This window comes from Sciurus vulgaris (assembly GCF_902686455.1).
Source record: "Sciurus vulgaris genome assembly, chromosome: 16".
In the NCBI taxonomy this organism is placed as follows: Eukaryota; Metazoa; Chordata; class Mammalia; order Rodentia; family Sciuridae; genus Sciurus; species Sciurus vulgaris.
The window spans coordinates 19430958-19454542 of record NC_136477.1 but is presented as its reverse complement, the minus strand read 5'-3'; the positions used below and the strand labels follow the sequence as shown (position 1 = coordinate 19454542).

The 23585-nt window shown below is 35.6% G+C and overlaps 1 protein-coding gene across 5 annotated transcripts in view; it reads right to left on the bottom strand.

Moving 5' to 3' along the window:
• SMARCC1 (SWI/SNF related BAF chromatin remodeling complex subunit C1) overlaps positions 1-23585 on the bottom strand; it is a 169979-nt gene that overhangs the window by 45345 nt on the left and 101049 nt on the right. For all 5 annotated transcript variants that reach the window (XM_079116710.1, XM_079116711.1, XM_079116709.1 and 2 more), the window contains 3 exons: positions 22284-22343; positions 15424-15682; positions 14877-15038 (listed from right to left, as the gene is read on the bottom strand). In XM_079116710.1, coding sequence (XP_078972836.1) covers positions 14877-15038; positions 15424-15682; positions 22284-22343 — 481 coding nt within the window. The remainder of the gene's footprint in view (positions 1-14876; positions 15039-15423; positions 15683-22283; positions 22344-23585) is intronic.

The window sequence follows — 23585 nt, the reverse complement described above, 5'->3', positions numbered from 1 at the left end:
TTTGGGGGAAAATTGGGGTTTCATAAAATACTGCTACTTGTAGAAGAGACTACACCAAAATAAGGAACTTTAAAGGAAGAATGCCCAACTTTCAATGTTCAGTAATCTCTGAAATTCATCTGATGAAAAAAGTGACAATTAAACTAAACAGTGAGCTTACTAATGCTAACTCCTTAATTTGATTTGTCAGCTGGTCCATCAGCCACACTTCACATTCTACTGTACCAAAAAGAAGTCTTGTGTTTGTGCACTGTGAAGCACATACAAAACTGTGCATAGATGTTTGAAGTAGAAAACACAGGACATGATATAAACTGTCCATCCAACGTCAGAACAGATAATTACACTGGATTATAATCACACAACAAAGTATTTCATAGGACTGAAAATAAGATGCTACACAGACATTACAAAATCACATGGATAAATCTTAAAAACACACTGCTGAGTAAAAATGAAACAATCAAGTCTCAAAAGTCTACATATGCCAAGTTTTAGAAAGATTAAAAGCAAGCAAAACTACCTAACATATGCTGTTAAGTATATCTATGTTTGTGATATAAGTCACTTAAAATGTATTTAGAAAGATATTTAAAATTTAGGGTTCTTAGGGAGTGGGAAGGTGAGAGAATGAGATAAAAGAGGAACGGAGTGATGCAAATTATTAGTGATTCAAACTAAGATTCTAATTCTTTTTTCTTTTTGATACTGGGGATCATACCCAGGGGAACTTTACCATTGAGTTACATCCCTAGTGCTTCTTACTTTATATTTGGGGACAGGGTCTCTCTAAGGTATTGAGTAGATCACTAAATTGATGAGCATGGCCTCATCATGAACTCATGATCCTCCTGCCTCCCCAGTTGCTGGGATAACAACTATGTGTCACCGCACCTAGCAGTAATAAGATTTAAGGAAATGTCTAAAAAGAGTTTAATTATATGTTGTGTGTTCTCACAATGCTATGTAGAAGAGTATGTAAAGTTGTTATTACTCTACATTTTTTTTTTTTTTTTAACAACTCCTTTTAGATATCTTTTGGGAATAAAAACATAATAGCTTCTTTTTGATCTAAAAAACTTTTTTAAAATGGTTCTTCGGACTGAACTCAGGGGCACTCTACCACTGATCTATATCTTCAGCCCTCTTTAAATTTTGAAACGAGGCCTTGCTAAGTTGCTCAGGCTGGCCTCAAACTTGCAAATTCTCGTGTTTCAGCCTCCAAAGCCAGTGGGATTACAGGTGAGCATCACTGTACCTTACCGGAATTATAAACTTTTAAGAGGCTGCAGTCTCTTGTGTATCTCTCTCCACCCCATAGTGCTCTGGACTGAACTTAGGGCCTCACACATGTAAGAAAAGCACTTCATCACTGAGCCACATCCCCAGCCCCATCTTGTTGGTGTTTTTAAATCACAAGACTGAGAATCTTTCCCCAAAGATAGGTAGTCTGACCCAAGTCTGCAGAGTGAGGTCTAGAAATCATTTCCTAATTGGTTGAAGGAACTGGAAAAAATTAGATTGGAGAAGAAAAATCAAAAGTTTACAAAATAGCTGCATTTAATAAAAGTGTGTTATAAATAAAGTAATGATGCTCCCTGACAAGGAATGATTATTTAATAGGAACTCTTTCCATTTTCTGTACCTGATTTATAAACTGCCAGCAGTTACTTTTTAAAATGAACTAAATCATGCAGGCTACTTCTATTCTCTGATGACTTATATAGGAAAAGTAAAAGCCCTTCAAAACCAACCCACTCTCATCTCTAGGCCTGTACCTGGTCATAATATCTGTTCCTCATGGAACTCTAGGTATTTGCTCTAGAATATGACATCCATTTTCATTTCTCATTCCTATTTAAAAGGTTTCCATTACCAGATCTTCCCCAACTGACCCAGAGAAAAAAACTGTTTCCTTGAATTGTCTCTATTTAGAGCTGTATTTCTTTATTTACTCTCTCCCCAAAATTGAATACTTGGAATATTCTTCAAGGGCAAAGTGTCTGCTTAATCCAGTGACTTAAAAAGCATAATCCTGGTACAGGGCAGGGGGTTCTCCAAAGCAAAAACAAATTTCCTAACAACACTAAGGTGTTACCATCTTTTCACTTTGTCTCACAAACATGCAGTCTCACTTTGCAGAAGCTGCATGATGCTTTATGAAGTCATAGCTCCAACAGCTAAAGAAAGATGCTTGTGAATGCTTTCAGTAGTCTTTTGATTTCTAAAGTAGTAAATATCAACAGACGTAATCCTCATAAATTTGAAGCACCTTGGTCTCCTCAATATTGTTGAAGATCATAAAGGACAACTGAGACCAAAAGTTTGAAAATTAGTAGTACAATCAATGTTGTCTTATCAAATAAGAACAGAATGAGGCACCTGGCAGAAAGTTATTCAATACTGGGAGACTATTCCTGTTATTCCCTACTAAAGTTTAAGCATTCCACAAGACAGCAACACACAGCCCAAACCTGTGAGCCTTCTAGCTCTCTTCAACTTAGCTACAACCTTCCCTTCTGGCCATGCTGCCATGTACCAATCTGAACTTTGTACAATGGCCAGCCTGGTTTAAATCCCACCCACTGAATAACCTTCCCTTCTGTTTCTGTGTGTTTGCTTTGTTCTACAGAAAGGAATACTTGCTCCATTCTGCTCAGTGACATTCTGAACTTCTTTTCCATGTTCAGCTCAAAATCCACTTTCCCTGTGAAGACTTCATAAGTCTAAAATAATGTGTACCCTTGTACTAATCATTATAGCACTTCCTATGTATAGTGCTCCTTGAATAATTAGTAGTATGCATGCTTCATTATATCCCCAGAGAATTTTTTCATGTATGTGTAATTTAATGCCCAAACCTCCATCATTAGATGTTATTAAATGTGTTTCACAAGACCTGAATTGTTCAAACAAGAGGTATACATCAAGTAACAAAATGCGTGATCTGATAAAAAGGTCCCTGAAAGGCAGGCAATTACATAAGACAAGCCAATTTCTTCCTGAAAATATGAGTAATCTGGGAAGTCACTTGAAGTGCTCATAAATTTGAGTCTCTATTTCAATGTCTTTTAAAACAGATCTGAAAGGGACATTTTTCATATAACAGTAACAAAGAGAAGAGAGAAGCCCACTCCACGAGATGATCAAATACTGTTCCACTGTTTTCTTAGGTTCACTGGCCTAATGTATTTTTACACGTGGTGTTTTAGAAGTGCCTGACTTCATAAATAGTGTTATGGAAATCCTCATGGTGAGAAGAGTGAGGCTATTTATAACTAATGAGTAGTATCTGAGGCAAGAATTCTAACACTCACTTCTGAATTTTATATTCCTAGAAAGTAACCTTTTCAATATTAATAGGATAGTCTTCTGAATCTCATGATAGGCTACAGATCTAAATCTTCTTGAAAACTAGGAATGGTTAGTTGGACTATTCTTCGAAGAGCTGTGACAACTGGTTTCAGATGAATTCTTTGAAGACCTTCATTCTTCAGGCTAAGGAGCTCAGTGGACAGTACACTAATTGATAATCATTCTATTTGTAATTCAATTTCCCAAAAGCATGGTCAATTATAAGGAAAACAATGATTCACCTCTGAAATTTCTCTAAAGATACAGATAGTAAATCTACTCAGTAGCAAAAAGTAACAACAACAAAAAAAAGAACCCCAATACTTGAGATGAAGAAATACAAATTGGGGTTATGATAAAGTCTGACAGAACCTTACTGATTCCTTTTTGGTGCTGGGATTTAACCAAGTAGTGCTTTACCACTAAGCTACATCCCCAGTGCTTTTTGTTTTTATACAGGGACTAAGTTGTTTAGCGACTTGTTAAATTGCCCAGGATGGCCTCAAACTTGTGATCCTCCTGCTTCAGCCTCCTGGGTCATCAGGATTACAGACATGCGCCACCAAGTCCAGTACCCTAACTGGTTCTTGAATGTGCATGCTCATTCCAACTTTCTTCATGGAAAAGTGAGTATCATAAAAAGGGGCTAAGATTTACTATAATAGTTGATGTAGGAAGATATCCTCATCCTTAGAAAATAAACATGTGATGGAACTGCTTAGGATGCAAAAAATAATTCTTTCCACAACTTACTTTAAAATAGTCACCCAAAATAACAAATAACCATTTATTTAGATAGCAAGACACTGGGCTAGGGAGTAGCCCAATGATAAGAATGTGTGCTAGGCATGTACAAGACCCTTGTGTTTAAACTCCAGTATGTTCGTGCACACACACAACTATATAGCTAGTCAATGTGGTAAAACTGAATCTAACTGGTAGGTACAGGAATTTTTCAATTAATACCCTATTAATTTCAATATGTTTATTATAAATAAAGAGGTTATGGGGCTGGGGTTGCAGCTCAGTGGTAGAGCACTTGCCTTGCACAGTGTGAGGCACTGGGTTTGATCCTCAGCACCACATTAAAAAAAAAAAAACAAATAAAGGTATTGTGTTTAAAAAAAAGTTATAAGAAAGAATACTTTGTTTAGCCTACAGGTCAAGTAAAGAAAAAACTTAATGAAGCCATTTAATAAAATCCTTAACAAAGCCTTGGTTTGTTTTTTTTTTTTGCAATGCTAGGGATTGAACCCAGGGCATTGCACGTGCACACAAACATTATACCACTGAGTTTATACCCCCAGACTCTAATAAAGCTTTTTAATAAAAACATTACTGAGGCAGTAAAGAAAAAATTTTGATATTTAAATATGTTACATAATTAATCAATTGTACTGGGTCCTGAACCTGGGGCACTCTATCAGTGAGTGACATTCCTTGCTCATTTTGAGTCACTAAGTTGCTAAGGCTGGCCTCAAATTTGTAATCCTGTGTCAAACTCCTGAGTCACTGGGATTATAGGTGTAAAAGAAAGGCCTGTTCTCAACCCAACAGTTAGAATGGTCAGATGCTGACAATCCTTTGCTCAATCCCTCCGCTGGATCTACCTCGCTTAGGGTAAACATTAAAACTTTACAAGGACCCCCAGGGGTCTCATCATCTGAAAGGAATGCCTGTCCCTGCCAATCCAGGGCTTCCTTGCTGTTTGTTCCTCAACTGTGCTGAGTAGATTCTGCCCAGGGACGTTCAAAGGCTGCTTCTATCTCCTGGAAAATTCTTACCTTGATGTCTACTTGGCTCCCTCCCTGGCCTCATTTACATCTTTGTTTGAATGTCACTTTGTCAGTGAGACGTTATCTGATCATTATTTACAACACTTATGTGACCCTTATGCTTCAATTTCTGGTTTTTAGAATAAAAACAATGCTACTTCCTCCTTCAGACCACTTGAAATCGTGATGCCCCACATTTCACTCTTACCCTTCTCATTCCTGCTTTATTTTTCACCAGGGCATTTGTCATCTAACACACTCTTTCTATATATTAAAATTTAATTTATAAATTCAAGTTTTATTTATTGGATTAAACTGATATTCCATCTTACATCTGTAAAATATAAAGTCCACAGGGAAGGGAGTTTTGGTCTCTTTTATTTACAAGTACCACAGCACCAAGAACACAAAAAATTACATGATAACGTGACACATTTACAATTTCATTATGAGTTAAAATTTTAAAGCCCAGTCAAGACCAACCTTCCATCCAAGGCATCTCTGGAACAGGCTCATACACTGAATCACACTGACTGGCTTGGTGGGGGTTGGTTTTTAATCAGCATTAATGGCATATAAATGATCAACCACAGTCACACTGCCTGGTGCCCTTGTGTGTGTGTGTGTTTCCATAAGCAGATCCTATTCTCAGAAGGGCCTAGGTCTTCTTCCATTATATTTCTCATAGTATATAAGCTAGTGTAGCACTTTAGAGCTTTTAGGCCCTTAAAGATCTTTGTTCAACAAATGAAAACTATACAGGCATACCTATATATTTTCTGGTAGCCTGCTATAATGAAAAGAGTTTCTAAATACAGCTGAGAATTTTTTTAAAAAATTCTTTTCATTTTATCTTAATATCTCCTACTTTTCCCTCAGGGCAAATACAAATCTAACATTTTAAATTAGCCAAACAAAGGTCTCAAATATCAACATTTTTTTCCCCTCCCCTCTGAGGGGCTGGGGATTCGAACCGGGGCCCTTGTGCATGCTAGGCACGCACTCTCCAACACGAGCTATTTCTTTAGTCTCAACATTTTTGAATACTTAGAATGGTCTATCAAAAACAAATCCTGAACCATACAAATTTAGAGGAACAAGATCTTGATGAATATATAGTTGGACTGAAAAAGTTCTTTTTTTATAAGTTGCTATGATGTGGATATGGTTTGAGCATGTCCCGTAAGAGATCATGAGTTGGGAATGTAGTAATGTTAAGAGGTAAGGCCTTATCAAAAAATGAAAACAACCTAAATATCCAACAAAGGATGAATTTATAAACAAAATGTGGTACATATATACAAGGGACTCTGTCATTTTCACATAGGTGAAACTGGAGACCAATATGTTGTGAAGTAAGTCAGGCACAGAGAGAAAAGTACTCCCAATATTTCACTCATGTGGAATATAAAAAATTTCATGTCACAGAAATTGAAAGCAAAAAGGTGCTTACCACAGGCTAAGACAAGTAAGGGGTGAGAAGGACAGGGAATGTTAGTCAATGGGTACTACACTACAATTAGATCCGAGAAAAATTCTGGTGTGCTACTGGAAAGTAGACTGACTATAGATAACAATTATATACTGTATGTCTTAGGTTTATCATAGAAACCAAAAAATCTTATATTTCACAAGGAAGCATATTTTTTTCCATTTTATAATTTAACTATGGTTAATAAAGTAACATGTATTATACAGAAAATTAAATATCATTATAAATACTGCCACAAACCTACCACCCAAGAGCATTCTTAGGATCTAAGTAAAATTGTACATCATTCTATTTCAAATCAGTGAGCTATGAAGTAAGTCATTATTTTGTTCTGTTACATGTAGAGGTACACTGTGGACTTTCCACTACAAATTTTGCTGAGCCAATTCCCAAGAGAGGAATATTTGCTGTTTCCTAATTTAATCTATTAGTCAAAGCCTAATATAAATCAAGTTAACTATAACAAATCTGCATTAGTTATAGAAACCGGTTCACAATACATTCAGAAATATTTATATGAGTGGTATTTTTTGAAGCCCTTATTAAATTATAAAAGTATCCAAATTCTATTGTGGCAACTAGTGAGTTTATTATATCACACTGGAACAGTTTAACTGATAGGCTACTTCCAGATCTGTGAATTAATTTTACTGCTCTACTCATTCAAGTCTAGTTACTATAATCTCAAATGTTTCCTGTGGCAGTCTTTGCAAAGGTTTACCCACTGGAGAAATCAGACATTCACGAATTGATCAAGAGACTCCAGCCCCACAAAGACAAAGTCTACTAGATATTTTGGTCTTTGTTTGAAATTCCACTGAACTAGAAATGGTTAGTTTCAAGTTGTTTTGTTAACAACTGATGCTATATGGTATCATCCTCCCCAGCCCGCCCATTTTTAAAGCAGTGCATGTAAAAGTATATCCTGCATTTTACAAAGCACAGACACTTCAATGAATGAATAAGAAGGCTTTGCCAACACTTTTCATTCCCATGATCGTGGAGAACCAAAAGACCCTACAAAGAATACTTCCACCAAAAAAAAAAAAAAAAAAAAAAAAATTGAGGAAAGTAAAATTCAGGCATTAATTAGCTTCAGGTTTTCCCAGCCTAAACTGTGCACTGTGTTGCAATGCAGAATTGACAAAAAGCAATAGAGATGTGACTTGGCTTGCTAATTGCAGTCTGAACATAAAAAAAGGAAAATATGTGAGTTTTCAAACTAATAGACAACTGTATATAACTCAAATTGTTTTCAAAATTAAAGACCCATACTTCATATACAGCCAATACTAAGAAAAGTTAGGGCAAAAACTTTACTGAGAGGTTTGATTAATCTGAAAACAAATCTCTTATATAGGAACATTTAACATGCTAGTGATGGGTATACAAAGCTATTTGAGTCATTTTACTTCTTTTCAAGACTGATTAAACAAAAACAGAAAATTAAGCCCTTAATAGCAAAAACCTACAGTACCACAGAAGGGAAAGGTTAAATACCACAATACAGAGAGTACGTAAGCATACCTTTCATTTTACAAACAAGATAATTCAGAGCCATGAAAGCTAAATAGCTTTTTAAAATTTTGTGGCTGTTAAGGGCAGAAATAAAGGCAAAACTTATCTCCAGACTCTTTTAATCCAAAAAACTGTCTGCTGCTGTATTACATTTTGCTGTCATGTACAAACTAATTAGAATAAATAAAAAAATTTTAAATAAATAAATTGCAACAACAACAAAGAGATCCACTCTAGCCCCCAAAATTTAGACAGAAAGTAACAAGATGGAAAAAGAAGTTCCACATAAAGGATAACCAAAAGACAACTGAAATGGTAAGGCTAATTTAAAAAAAAAAAGTTGTTAAGGTTAAAAAGTGCTACAAGAGAAAAGAGGGAAATTATATAAAGATAAAAGGGTCCATCCATCAAAAAATTACAATAATTATAAACACATGTGCAACTAACAACTGGGCCTACAAATGTAAAAAGCAAAAATAGCAGAACTGAAGGAGTAAATGAACAATAATGGTTGGAGATTTCAAGACCTTGTTTTTAATAAAAGATGTACTACACAAAACAAACAAGGAAATAGACAACTGAACAATTCTTTTCAACAACAGTTTACAAAATTTTCTCAAGTACTTCGAGAATATTCTCCAGGATAAACTATGTGTTAGGCAGCAAAAGAAGTCTTAATTAATTTTAAAATGTAGAAATATGGGCTGGGGTTATGGCTCAGTTGGTAGAGTGCTTGCCTAGCACGCACAAGGCCCTGGCTTCAATTCCCAGCACCAAAAATAAATAAATAAATAAAAAAAATAAAATGTAGAAATATCACATATCTTTTCTGAATACAATGGAATACAATTAGAAATCAAGTAATAAGAAAATCTAAAAAAAAAATTCACAAACTTGTGAAATTAACAATAACATACTCTTAAAGAACCAATAAGTCAAAGAAGGAATCACAAGGGAAATTACAAAGTACTTTGAAAAGAATGAAAACAAAGCTAATTATATCAAAACTTATCAAATATATAGCAAAAGCAGTGCTGAGAGGGAAATTTATATGGAACTAGATAAAAAGAACAAACTTAACCCAATGTAAGCAGAAGAAAGAATATAAAAAGATCTGAGTGGAGAATTAGAGACTAGAAATACAACAGAGCAAATCAACGAAACCAAAAATAGGCGAGTTGAGGAGGTAAATGAAATGAACAAACCTCTATCTAGACTGATTTTAAAAAGTGAGTGGATCAGGGCTGGTTGTGGCTCAACGGTAGAGTGCTTGCGTACTGTGAGGCACAGGGTTTGATTCTCAGCACCAAGTATAAATAAAAAATAAAGGTCCATTAAAAACTAATATATATATATATATGGTGAATGGATCAAATTTCCGAAAATAGCAATAAAAATGAGATATGATTACTGACAATCATAAGAGAACACTGAACTTTAGAAAACATCTTTACCGAAATATAATTCACATCACATAAAATATGACCATTTGAAGAATAAAACAATCAGTTTTAATATATTCACAAATGTGTACAACCATCACCATGGTAATAAAACATTTTCAATACTTCTAAGAGGTACCCTCTTGCTGTCATCCCCTTTTAGCCCTACACAACCATTAACCTACAGCCTGTCTGTATAAATTTGCCTATTCAGGATATCTCATATAAATGTAATGATATAATATGCTATTTTAAACTTGCCATATATTTTTAAGAAACATTCATGATGTGGCATGTCAATACTTCATTCCTTTTTAAAAACAATTTTTTTAGATGTTAATGAACCTTTATTTTATTCATTTATTTATATGTGGTGCTGAGAATCAAAGCCAGTGCCTCACACATGCTAGTTAACTACTCTACCAGAGCCACAACTCCAGCCCTACTTCATTCCTTTTTATAGCCAAATAATACTGAATTGTATAAATATGTTTTCCTTATATTCTCACTAGCTGATGGGCATTTGTTTCCCCTTTAGGGTTATTATAATATTTCTGACAACTAATTAAATAATCTACAGGAAATGGACAAATTCCTAAAAAGATACCAACCAAAATGGTACCAATCCAAAATAAAAAAATCCCAACGAACCTAAGCAGAGATTGAATTAATAATCAAGAAACTAAGAAAGCCCAAGATGAATCACTTTGAAAGTGAATATTAGGCGGGAGTGGTGGCCCACGCCTGTAATCCCAGCAGCTCAGGAGAATGAGATAGGAAGATCATGATTTCAAAGCCAGCCTCGGCAAAACTGAGGCGCAAAACAACTCAGTGAGAATCTATCTCTAAATAAAATACAAAATTGGGCTAGGGATGTGACTGAGGGGTCGAGTGCCCTGAGTTCAATCCCCAGTACCAAAAAAAAAAAAGTGAATATTGCCAAGAGTGGTGGCACAGGCCTGTAATCCCAGCGGTTTAGGAGGTTGAGGCAGGAGGATCAAAAGTTCAAAGCCAGCCTCAGCCAAAGTGAGGTGCTAAGCAACTCAGTGAGACCCTGGCTCTAAATGTATATAAAACACGAAACAGGGCTGGGGATGTGGCTCCTGAGTTCAATCCCGTTACCAAAAAAAAAAAAAAAAAGTGAATATTACTAAACAAAGAATTAACCACAAAACTCTAACTCTTCAAAAAATACAATTCATAACTCATTGTTTGACGTAAGTACTGACCTGATACCAAAGTTATAAAAGATACACAAGGGAAGAAAACTAGAGAATGATATCCCTTAAGAATATATATGCAAAAATCCTCAGCAAAGTACTAGAAAACCTATTCCAACAGTATTAAATGGACTATTCACTATGACCAAGTGAAATTTATCAAAGATGATTTGAAATGTGAGAATCTACCATAAAGTAAAACACCAGAAGATCATCTCCAGTGAGAAAGAAAAAGAATTTGACGATATTCAATACCCTTTCATGATTAAACAAACTAGAAATAGAATGGAATTTCCTAAACTTGATAAAGGACAGGAAAACACACAGGCAGCATTATACTTAACAATGAAGGATTAAAATTTTCCCCCAAAGATGAGGAAAACATTTTCATTTACAACAGCAACTGAAAATACAAAATATACAGGTGTAAATTCAATCGATGAAATTCAAACAAGGAAACATATGACTTGAAAACTTCAAAACAAAATATTCCTTAAATAAAATATGAGTAAATGGGCAGACATCTTATGTTTATGGACTAGAAGCCTTAATAGTATTACAATGGCAATATTCTCCATATTGAACTATCATTTAAATGCAATCTGTCTCAAAATTCCAGGTGTTTCTTTTTTTTTTTTTGGGGGGGGGGGGTGTGGGCAGAAAGGGATAAGATAAATCTAAGATTCATATATAAAATTACAAGTGATCTAGACAGCTTAAAATAATCTTTAAGAACAAAGCTAGAGGGTATTTTCAGATTTTAAAACTCAATGTAAATTTACAGTAATCAAAACCATGAGTATTAATGTAAGTATAGACAGACAGACACATAGATCAGACAGACACATAGATCAATGGAATATAATTAAGCATCCAAAAATGAACCTGATTCTTGACAAGGATGACAAGACCATTAAATGGGGGAAGAATGGTATTTTTAACAAATGATATTGGGACAACAGATCATTCACACATAGAAGATTAAGGTCGGATCACAAACACCATATAATTTGCAAAACTTAACTCAAAATGAACCTAAGAAGTAGATGTAAATGCTAAAACTAAAAAACTCTTAAAATAGAAAATAACCTTTCATCTAGCAATGGATTGATTTTTAGACATTACACCTGAAGCATATGAAGCAAAAGAAACACTAGGTGAATTGGGCTTCATCAAAATTAAAAATTTCTGCAGGGCATGGTGGGGCATGTGTGTACTCACAGCAGCTCAGGAGGTTGAGGAAGGAGGATCCCAAATTCAAAGCCAGCCTCAGCAACTTAGCGAGGTCCTAAGCAACTCAATGAGACCCTGTCTCTAAATAAAATCCAAAAAAGAGTTGGAGAAGTGTCTCAGTGCTTCAGTACCCCTGAGTTCAATCTCCAGTACCCAGACAAGAAAAAAAAAGATTAAAAATTTCTAAATCCTAGCTACTTGGGAGGCTAAGGCAGGAGGATGACAAGTTCGAGGCCAGTCTCAGCAACTTAGCAAAACCATGTCTCAAAATAAAAAAAAAAGGGATTGGGGATTTACCTCAGTGGTAAAGTGCCCCTGAGTTCAAACCCAATGGAAAAAAGTAACAGTAATAAATGTTATTAAAAAACGGGTAAGGCAAAGGACTTAAAATTAACATACTACAGTGATGCAGCCACATCAATGTTCATAGGAGCTCAATTCAACCATAGCTAGATTGTGGAACCAACCTAGAGGCCCTTCAACTGACGAATGGATAAAGAAACTGTGGTATATATACACAATGGAATAAGAATAGTAAAACTATGGCATTTACTGGTAAATGGATTGTTGGGGGCTGTGCCATGTTGATCACATCGGCAGCGAGGAGGTTAATTGACATAAGCACACTCACGTGATTTTATCGTCCACGCACACAATGTATGCGCATGTGTTCTGAGCACTAATTGCCTGCTCGGAGCATCTCGCCTAATCTTTGCGTAAGAGGCATGGCCCTGCTCTCCGCCTCCTGGAGGTGATATAAGCGTAGGCGGAGCGAGACAGAGACAGCAGCCATTAGCAGAAAAGCAGTAGAAGAAGACACACGCGCAGCAGCAGCCAGAAGAAAGGAAAAACATGCACGGCAGCAGCGAGTAGGGGCAGCGGCGTAAGGCAGATCGCAGAACGAAGAACTGAGACGCATCACTAGGGCACCTTAGGTAGACGTACCCTTAGTTCACAGGATGCAGGACTTTAAGGCGTAGCAAGTCTCTTCCTCTAAGCTCTAAGCAAAGCCTGTCCTTCTCTCAAAGTCTCTCTTAAGCAAAGTCTCTTTCTCTCTTAAGCAAAGTCTCTCTCTCCTCTCAAAGCAAGTAAACCTCATTTCCTCTATCCTCTATAAACAAACAGGCAAGAAAGCAGTGCACTAAAGAGAAAGATAGAAGTGCCTCAGTTTCCACTCCACCACCCATAAGACCCGCGCAAGTTGTTGCTGCAGGCGGTGACAAATATCCACGGATTTTGGAACCACAAAGAGCCAGCGACAATGGATGAAGCTGGAAACTATCATGCTAAGTGAAATAGGTCAAGTCCAAAAAACCAAAGGCCGAATGTTTTCTCTGGTAAATTCATGACAATCTGTAACTATGGGGGATGGCGGGGGGAAGAGAAGAATGAAGGAACTTTGGATAGTGTAGAGAAAAAAGGGGTGGGAGGGGGTGGGAATGGAAAAACAGTACAATGAAATAGACAGTATTACCCTATATATATATATATATATATATATATATATATATATATATATATATATTTGATTACATGAAAGGTGTGAATATACATTGTGTACAACAATAGAAATGAAAATGTGTACCCCATTTGTGTACAATGAATCAAAATGTGTAAAAATTAAAAATATTTTAATTAAAAAAATAAAAAAATAAAAAATGGATAAGGATCTGAAAAGACATTTTTCAAGGAAGATAATCATAAAGAAATCCTACTTGAAATCAACAGAAAAGTTTTTTGTTTTTAAATTTTTTTCTAAATGCAGTGCTAGGGTCAGGATGGCTATTAAAAAAAGGACAAGAAAGGAATACAAGCATTGCTGAGAATGTTAAGAAACCAGAATGGAAAAATAATATAGCAATTTCTCAAAAAGATTAAGAAGAATTACCATCTGACTCAGCAATTTCAGTTACAGGTACATATCCAAGAAAAGTGAACAACCTCTGCTCACAAAAAGCTTGCACATAAATGTTCACATTAACAAACAGTATAAAAGTGAAGACAATGAAAATGTCCATGAACTGATGAACAAATAAAATATAGTAAATCCACCCAATAGAAGAGTATTTAGTACACAAAAAATGAAGATCTGCCAGGTGTGGGGCTGCATGCCTGTAATTCCAGCAAGTCAGGAGGTGGACGTGAGAGGACAGTCTGGTAGGAGGGTCAGCCTGGGCAACACAGCATGACCCCATGAGGGGTGGGGGGGGTGAGAAGGAATCATGCTGTAATACTGATGAATCTTGAAAACATGCTAAATGAAACAAGCCAGAAATAAGAGGCTACTAATTATATGATTTCCTTTCCATGATGCATTGAGAATAGGCAAATCCACAGAGACAGATAGCAGATTGGTGGTTACCAGGCTAAGAAAGAGGAGTGGGGAATAACCATTTAGAATCTGATATTTCCTTTTATGGTGATGAAATGTCTGGAATTATATAGTGGTGAAAGATGTAGAATACTGTGAATATGTTGGATTATAAATCCTTAAGTGGTTAAAAAGGGGAATGTTACAGAAATTTTATCTAAGTTATAAAAAACAAAAAGAATGAATTTAAAACAATTCAACATATAAACTAAACATGAAAAGTACCCTCAATATTCTTATGTCTATAGGCTCAAATCCTGGATCTACAGCTACCAAATGCTTCACAACTGTGATATTGTTACCAATTATGGGACTTTTTAAAAAGTTTGAGCTACCACAAAAAGAGAGAAAAAAAGTCACATACTAATTTTAAGAGGCAAGGTTATGCTTATTTAGGAAACATTATTTTAGAAAGCTGATGGGGAATACAAACATTTAGTAACCCTGTCCTTGTATTCAGCAGTGACTCACCAAGTTTCTCTGGCTCTTCAGGCCCTGTGCCTGCAATACAGCTGCTCTCCAAGCCATAAGTAGGATCCACTTTCCCAGAGGCACGGGCAGCCTCTTGTACTTTCTTGACATGGGCTTCAACCAACTCCAGTGGTACTTCCTCTCGGACCCGAGAAAACTCCTCTGGTTCAAGAATAAAAATGCAATAGTAACCTAGTTTTGTACAAATATTTGCCTTAATTTTAAAACCACTATGATATCTAACACAGTAATATTCTCTTGGATGTAATGACCTCTTTTGGGCTCAGTCCTTACAACCAGCAAAATGAGATAAACAGTAATGAAATTCTAGGTTTTTATCCTACATGTCAGTCTTGCTAACTGCTATATCAAAGTACCTTACTTTAACATGTTTTAGTACTTTTTACAAAGCACTCAGTATCTCTAAAGGGTAAGGTCTGATTGTTATTACGTATAGAAGAGAAATTAATGTAACAGCTAGAAATATTTAAATTTGATAAAAATTAAGGTTTTTTTGTAAGACAGATGGATTAAGGGGAGTCCATACCTAAAGCTGCTTTTGCTGCAGCAGATGCCACACGAGGGTCCACCACAGATGCCAAAAAAGCAACAGTACTCATGACTGGATTTCCCGACTGACTGAAAGGGACAGGCTGGTAGGCCAGGGGTCCAAGGGAAGCATCTGAGTTTTCCAGGTATGGGTCCTCAATGGGAAGTCTTAAAAAGTGGAGGATGCATTCATCCTGAGTACGACTTCCGACATGTTCTGACACTTTGTTCCAATCATCCTTATACATCTCCAGGGCCTAAAAAAAAAAAGAAAGAAAGAAAGAAAGAAAGAAAAAAAGGATCTTTAAAATGGTGTAACAAGGAAAAAGTAATATGTAACGAAATTAGAAGACTGTCTTCTTTAGATAGCTGTTTTTAAATATATACACACACACACACACACACACACACACACATATATAAATGGCTTTTGTTATACATAAAAAGGGTGAATTTAAGCCAGACACAGTGGTTCACGCCTATAATTCCAACAGCATGGGAGGCTAAGGCAGGAGGATTCCTAGTTCCAAGGTCAGCCTCAACCAAATTAGCAAGGCCTAAGCAATTAGCAAGATCCTGTTTCAAAATACAAAGGGCTGGGGAGGTAACTCAGTGATAAAGTGTGCTTCGGTTAAATCCCTGCTACCAAAAAAAAAAAAAAAAAGTAGAATACATGTTGTAAAAAGAATTAAAACTATAGTATACATAGTAATGAACAATTTTAAATTTAAAAATATTTAAAACAGCATAAAAATTAAATATTTAGAAATAAATGTGTATAAGATCAATATCACAGGTGAATCAAAGACCTAAATAAATGAGGGATATATAGTGTTAATTCATCAGAAGTCTCAATATTAAGATATCAATTCTTTCCAAATTGAACTGTAGATTCATTGCAATCATTGTTAACTCCCAATGGACTTTGGTACTAGAAATTGAACTTAGGATGCTATATTAATGAGCTACACCTCTAGCTCTTTTTTTTATTTTGAGACAAAGTCTCACAAAATTGCAGAGGTTGGTCTGTCTCTTGTGATCTTCCTGCCTCAACCTACTGAGTAGCTGGGATTACAGGTGTGCACCACTATGCCTGGTTCCCAAGTTTTATTTGGTAGAAATTGATAAACTGATAACATAATTTATAAAGTATATAAATGTTTACTTTAAAATGAATAATTTTTTCAGAGAGACTCCTAAAAGACTCCAATAAAAGAATAATAAATCTGTAAAGGTAAAAAGGTAAAAAACAGGACTATATATAGTGTTAAGAATGTCAAGCCAGGCACAGTGGTGCTCGCCTGTAACTGGAACAACTTAGAAGGCCTAAAGCAAGCAAATCACAAATTTGAGGCCAGCCTCAGCAATGTGGCAAGGCCTTAAGCAATTTAATGAGACCCTAGCTCAATAAATAAATAAAAAATAAATAAAGTAAAAAGGCTGGGGAAGTAGCTCAGTGATAAAGTGATCTGGGTTCAATCCTCAGTTAAAAAAAAAAGGTCAAGGAATTAGTATAGCATGTTGATGCATACTTATAATCCCAACTGCTTGGGAGGCTAAGGCAGGAGGATTACCAGGCTAGCCTGGGTAACTTAGCAAGACACTATCACAATTTTTTTTTTTTAAATATTTTCAGTTGTAGATGGACACAATACCTCTTTATTGTGTGGTGCTGAGGTTCTAACCCAATGCCTCAGAAGTGTTAGGCAAGCGCTCTACCACTGAGCTACAACCCAGTTCCTATCAAAAATTTTTTTAAAAGTTTTAAAAGAGTTGGGGATGCAGCTCAGTGGCAAAGTGCTTACTTAGAATGTACAGGCCCTGTTCCTTTTTCTTTTTGGTAGTGTTGCAGACGGGCCCTTTGACATGTTGGGCAAGTGCTATATCACTAGCCCCAGGCTGTGGTTCTCAAACAGGGGCAATTACACCTTTTTGGAGACAATGGAAAGGTCTGGAGACATTTGTTATTATTCTGTAGGGAGATGACACTGGTATCTAGTGAGTGAAGACCATGGATGTTGTTAAATATCCTACAACGCACACAGGAACACCTCACCCCCCCAATCATATGGCTCAAATGTTAATAATGTTGTGAATTAAAACCCGTTTCAAAGCCTAATTTGCTGTGAGATGAGTTTTCTACAATAGTTCACTTTATGTCTATTTGCCTCAGTGAATTTGTAAGCCTGGGCTCCTAATGTCGCTCTAGGCTTTCATTCTTGCTGGAGTGATAGAGGACAATTCTAAAACCAAACTAGCAAATGCTCTTACTCATTAAATCCCTTGAAAAATTAGGAAAATTATGAGTCTCCTCTGGATATTCTCAGGTAGTTCTACGGGGCATGACTTAGAGAAAAGACCCAGAATGTAAGAAAAAAGAAAATCTATTTTTACCAGGCTCCTTGAAGCCAAAAACATACCTATGGGTCTGTCTCACATTTCTCATTACAGGTAGAACATGCTCTATCATAACCTTTTCCAATGAACTTGTTAACTTAATTTTTTTCTTCATTCATTTTCCTTCAGCCAACACCACTACCAAAAAAGAAAGTTCAACTTTTTTTCTCTTTCTTTATTTGGGGTACATTACCAGTCCTTTCTATTTTTTTTTTTTTTTTTTAAGTTGTAGATGGACACAACGTCTTTATTTATTTATGTGGTGCTAAGGAACAAACCCAGTGCTCCATGCATGTGAGGCAAGTGCTCTACCAACTGAGCCACAACCCCAGCCCAGTCCTTTCTATTTTTGAGACAGTTTCACTAAAGTTGTGGAGGTTGGCTTTGAACCTGGGATCCTCCTGCCTCAGCCTCCCCAGGTAGTTAGAATTATAAATATGCACCACCATTCCTGGTGAAAATTTAGGTTTTTTTCCTCCAGAATAAAGTTGGAGTCGGGGACCTTTCAACATGCAAAATCTAAGCAAGAGTTAGCATCTACAACAGCATAAGGCTCAGAAAGAGTGAAATGTCATAACCTAGAGACTGATCGTAGCATTACATGAAAGGGGAAATTCAAGAGAAGATTTCAATAGGGAACAAGGTGAAAGACTGGCCAGGAAGGAAGTAGACTGACATACAGAAAAAAAATTTTTACAGATATTTACTCAAGGATCAAGTCTTCATACTTAGATTCTTGGAACTTGCTTTTCTTCCTGTACTTCAATTCATCCTTCTTTGTACTGCTAAACTGAAGTATGACTCACAAAAAACACTTTCTACCCTGCCTAAAACAATTTCACTCCTCATTATTATCTTATGAAGTTAAGGTCAAATGTCACCAGGAGTCTGCTTCCTCACTCTCTCTTCTTAAAGTTCCAGGAACACCCAGACTCCACAACATTTCTGATGTATTGTGCTTATGTATAATTTGTCCTATACTAAAGATACCTTGTTAGAACAAATATGTCCATACCATTACCAGAAAGCTGTTCATTTTATCTTCTATATGCAGCCCATTTGCACAGCAGCTTTTCTGTATTTGTCTGATGCTCTGGGTACCTCCCATAATGAAATTGGGAATATTGCATTCGAGTTTTATGTTTTATCTATTTCACCTGTTAGATTAAGAACTCTGATGGGGCTGGGGATATAGCCCAATTGGTAGAGTGCTTGTCTCACATGCACAAGGCCCTGGGTTCAATCCCCAGCACCACAAAAAAAAAAAGAACTCTGATGGTAGGCAATGTCATCCCAATCTGTAGTGTCTGTCACATTGCCTGAAACACAGAACCTAATAAAACTTACTGAATTTAGTCACATGAAATTGGAATAAACAAGGAAAAGGGATTTAACTTTCCTGATACTTGAACATTAACAGCATTATTTTCATAGTAGCACTGTTTTTTTGTTTTGGCAGTACTGGGGATTGAACTTGGCCTTACACAACGTAGGTAGGTGAACTGAGCTATACTCCCAGCATGGATACTCACCAAAAAAAGGCATCTTATTAAAACAAACAAACAAACAAACAAACTGCTTTTCTTGTACTGGGGGGTATAGCTCAGTGGTAGAGTCTTAGCATGTGTGAGGCCCTCAGTTTAATACCCAGCATTGAAACAAATAAACCTTTTCCTATACACACCTTTTAAATCGAAGACCTATTCATCTGTAATGCAGTTCAAAACTGCACTGGATGAAATATTTCCTTGGTTGCCTATTAACAAAAGGCTGGGTGCGGTGGTGCATGCCTGTAATCTCAGTGACTCAGGAAGATGAGGCAGGAGAATTGCAAGTTTGAGGCTAGTCTTGGTAAATTTGGGAAAGCCTATTTCAAAACTTAAAAAAAAAAAAAAAAAAAAAGTTGTGATATCACTCAGTGATAAAACACCCGCTTCTCCCCAAAAAAGAGGGGACAAGAAAAAAGTGTACACACATGAGAAAACTTTTGAGCCAGTTTACTGAGAATCTTCTAATGCTATCATTTCTATAATTTAGTCAGCATAAAAATGTACGAAGCCCAGTGCGGTGGTGCACACCAGTAATCCCAGCAACTCAGGAGGTTGAGGAAGAAAGATTGCAGGTTTGAGATCAGCCTCAGCATCTTAGTGAGACCCTGTCTCAAAATAAAAAATAAAAAAAGGGCTGGTGATGTAGCTTAGTGGTGAAGTGTCCCTGGGTTAAGTTCTTAGTACTAAAAAAAAAAAAAAAAAAAGGTGAGAAACTGTTCCCATGATATGCACAATAAAAAAACCTTATGAATTTTATTTAAAATAAAGAATTTTATTTTCACTAATTATCTAAGAAAGAATAAATACATAACCTAGAAACCAGAATAAAGACTAAAGTTAAGAAGGGAGAACCAACAAGCCCACAAATTGAAGTCTTGTCAAGCCAAGGAACAATTATAAATGATGAGGTAGAATCAGTTGTGGACTGAAAAGAAATTGTGAAAACATGTTTTACTCAAGCAAGGTTTCATCACCCTGATCCTACAACTTTTTAAAGCTAATATGGAAGCTTATATTACCCTTCATTTCTAACAATCAAAGATCTTTTTCAGTCAGGTGCAGGGGACATGTCTATAATCCCAGCAATTCCAAAGGCTGAGGCAGGAGGATAATAAGTTCAAGACAAATCTCAGCAAGTTAGGAAGGCCCTAAGCCACTCGTGAGACCCTGTCTCAAAAATAAAAATAAAAAGAGGTTGGGGATACGTTTCAGTGGATAAAGGAGGATAAAGTGCTCCTTTATCCAATGTATACATTCCAAATCTGGTTATATGCAAAACTGAAATTATGGTTTCAATATTTATAATAAGATAATGAAGTGAAAATAATAAAAGATATTAACCTTCAGCATTCATTCATTCATTCATTAAGTGTTTCGTTAAAGGACCTTATCAAATAAACTTTTTAAAAAGAGTGGTCTCAAGAATAATCAAAAATATTTGGAATGTTACCTGTATCATACATTTGTCTAACTGAATGACATGATACATTTTGGGAAATAACCCCCCCAGATTAATCAATTTATTAGGAAAAAATTTCAATGTGTCTTGGGTATGAATCCATTTAAAATTTTTCACATTTCATATTCTTGAGGTATTAACTGCTATAAATAAATTATATAAATGGAAGATGTTAGTGGTAAACAATGCTGTTGGGAAATCTTTTGTTTCTCAATGTGCAGATAACATGTGTTGACTCAATTGCTTGTGTGAAAGACAAATCAAACTTAGCACAGATTCCATCTGCAGGAGAGAAAACATACTATTGTTAAAGGATATTGTGGTTTTCTTGGATATGTTTAAAATAAACAGTAGCTCAGTCATACTTTCCTCACTCTGTATTTACTATCCATTAATCTTAAATACGGAAGAAAATTCTGAGCGTCAATGGGCTGTGAGAAAAATTATGTTGTTGTTTCCAGCGATATTTGTACAACTAAATTTCTCCCCAGAGACCAAAGATTCCAAAACAGTAATACAAAAGCAAGTTATATTCCCTTACAAGTATCAAGAACACTGTTATTTTAAATTAACATCCATGGTAGATACATCTAGACCAAACAGTCCCAAAATAAAAAAGTGGGTCAGAAAAGCTCTCCTCGTATCACTGATACCAATTGCAGATGAGAAAAAATTTAAATAAGTAGCGAACCCCTTATAACAAGAAATGTGTTTGGATTTTGATCACAAGATGAAGAGGGGTTGGGGAAGGAAAGAAAAATATAGAAATAGAGGTAGGGAGAACGAGAGAGAGAAAGAACAAGTTTTAAAAAAGAAATATTTTAGTACACCACTAAAACTTATAAAAGAAACTCAACTGTTGGAAAAACCTGAGAAACCAAATCAAAGCTCTATAGAAACCAAGATGTCATCAGGCCCATTACATCTTAAAATGAGGCCCAAGGAACCAATAAGGATCAAACTCTTTAAGAAAGACTGTGAAGTCAAATAATTTTCATGATAATACTAAAAATCACTTTTTCATTATGTTGACATGTGTACTGATGGTACAAAAGCAGTGGGGGCATCTTAGTACAAATCAAGGTGGTAACAGCTAAGATCAAACTGTCTTAGTAGCCACTACATTCACTGCCAAACCCCCAAAACAAATAAGTCAGTTTTACTTAAACATTTCCTTGCTGAAACTGTAATGTTGATACTTTTTATTTTATTAAACCTGCTTGTATAAATATGTTTTTAATATTAGTTATAAGAAGTGGGAAGTATAAGGAAGGATTAAATGTCCATTATTAAAGCATGAGGGCTGTCTAAAGGAAAAGCACTGTGTCAACTGCTTGAGTCTTGAGGGTAATTGTTTTAATTAAACACTTCAGGTATATTTAAAAATCCTAGTCAGAATCTTGGTACACATCTCTTATGTGGATAAAAGGTGTCCACCATCAGTCAACTTACCTCCAGAAGTAGAAGGGTCTCCTGTTCTGTCCACTCTCTTCCAGCACTAGCACCTTTACTCTAAAGAAGCAAAATCAACAATTATTTGGTCATAAAGGATGTATATGGACGGAGGTAAGCAAGATTTCTTTTCAAGTTCACAGAACTATTATATGCAAATATGCAAAGTAAGTCCCTCAAAATATAAAATACTTTAGGAACTTAATTTCCAACAAAAAGTCATCATATTTCAAAACTGTCAGGGACTCATGAACGATCTGGACATGTTACTTCTATTATTTTGATACTTGGAAAAACCTTTGGCAGACAATAAAGACACAGTACTTTAATGCATATCATGAATTGACTGTAATATAACAAATATTTTCAAATATAACTTGAAAAGAACTTTTCTCAAGATTCCAAGATGAGATGTTCTACATATATAAAACACTGACAGGTTCACGATTCTAATTCCACCAAATTTATCTTAACTCATTTTAACATTCTTGATTTAAAGTCTCCAATTCCCTAAATTCCAAATTACCTCTTTAATGTTTTATAGCTTACAAATATTGTGAACATGGAGATATGATAAGAAAACTGAGTTCATGCTGTGTAAAAGTTAGTTTATCAATTGATTTATACTTTCTCATTTACAGACCCTGCTCCATTCATAGATCTCAGAGGACTGAATTTGTGGTAGGATTAATTTTATTCTTTGGCTGTAAATATTACTAACTCAAAATAGATGTTCTAGGATATTATCCCTGTCTCAGTACTCTAATTTGTGAGATTATAATTTAATAAGAAAAAAGAAAATTTCCACAGCCCATGATTTTCTTGTGTCAATGAAGCTTTCCAATTTAAATGACTGAACCTTTCCATGCATTTGGGTCATATACTACAGGTAATAAATTATGATTTGTTAAGTCACTGGAATATTCAATTCATATCAGTCTGAAATATCTTTTCATTTGGAGTGGAGGTGGGAAGAAGATACATGTACCTGTAACTCATAAAACGTTACTCAGATTCCCCGAGATTTACTTTAAAATAACTAAAGGTTCTTTCTAATAAACCAGAATCAGAGGTGACCAATCAAATTTAGAGGTCAAAAGAATAAAATTCATTAACATTTCATGTAAATTCTGAAGAAATAAAAGTCAAGGGAATACAGGGAAGATCTATACATGAAGTCTTCAGCAAACATTTCCCCATTTCTTTGGCACAATGTGTAACACTGACTTTGTCCATCCTCTCTGGCTTAAGTCAATCTTTCTCCTCTTGATATCAACTGGTTCAAGCAAGAGAACATGTAGC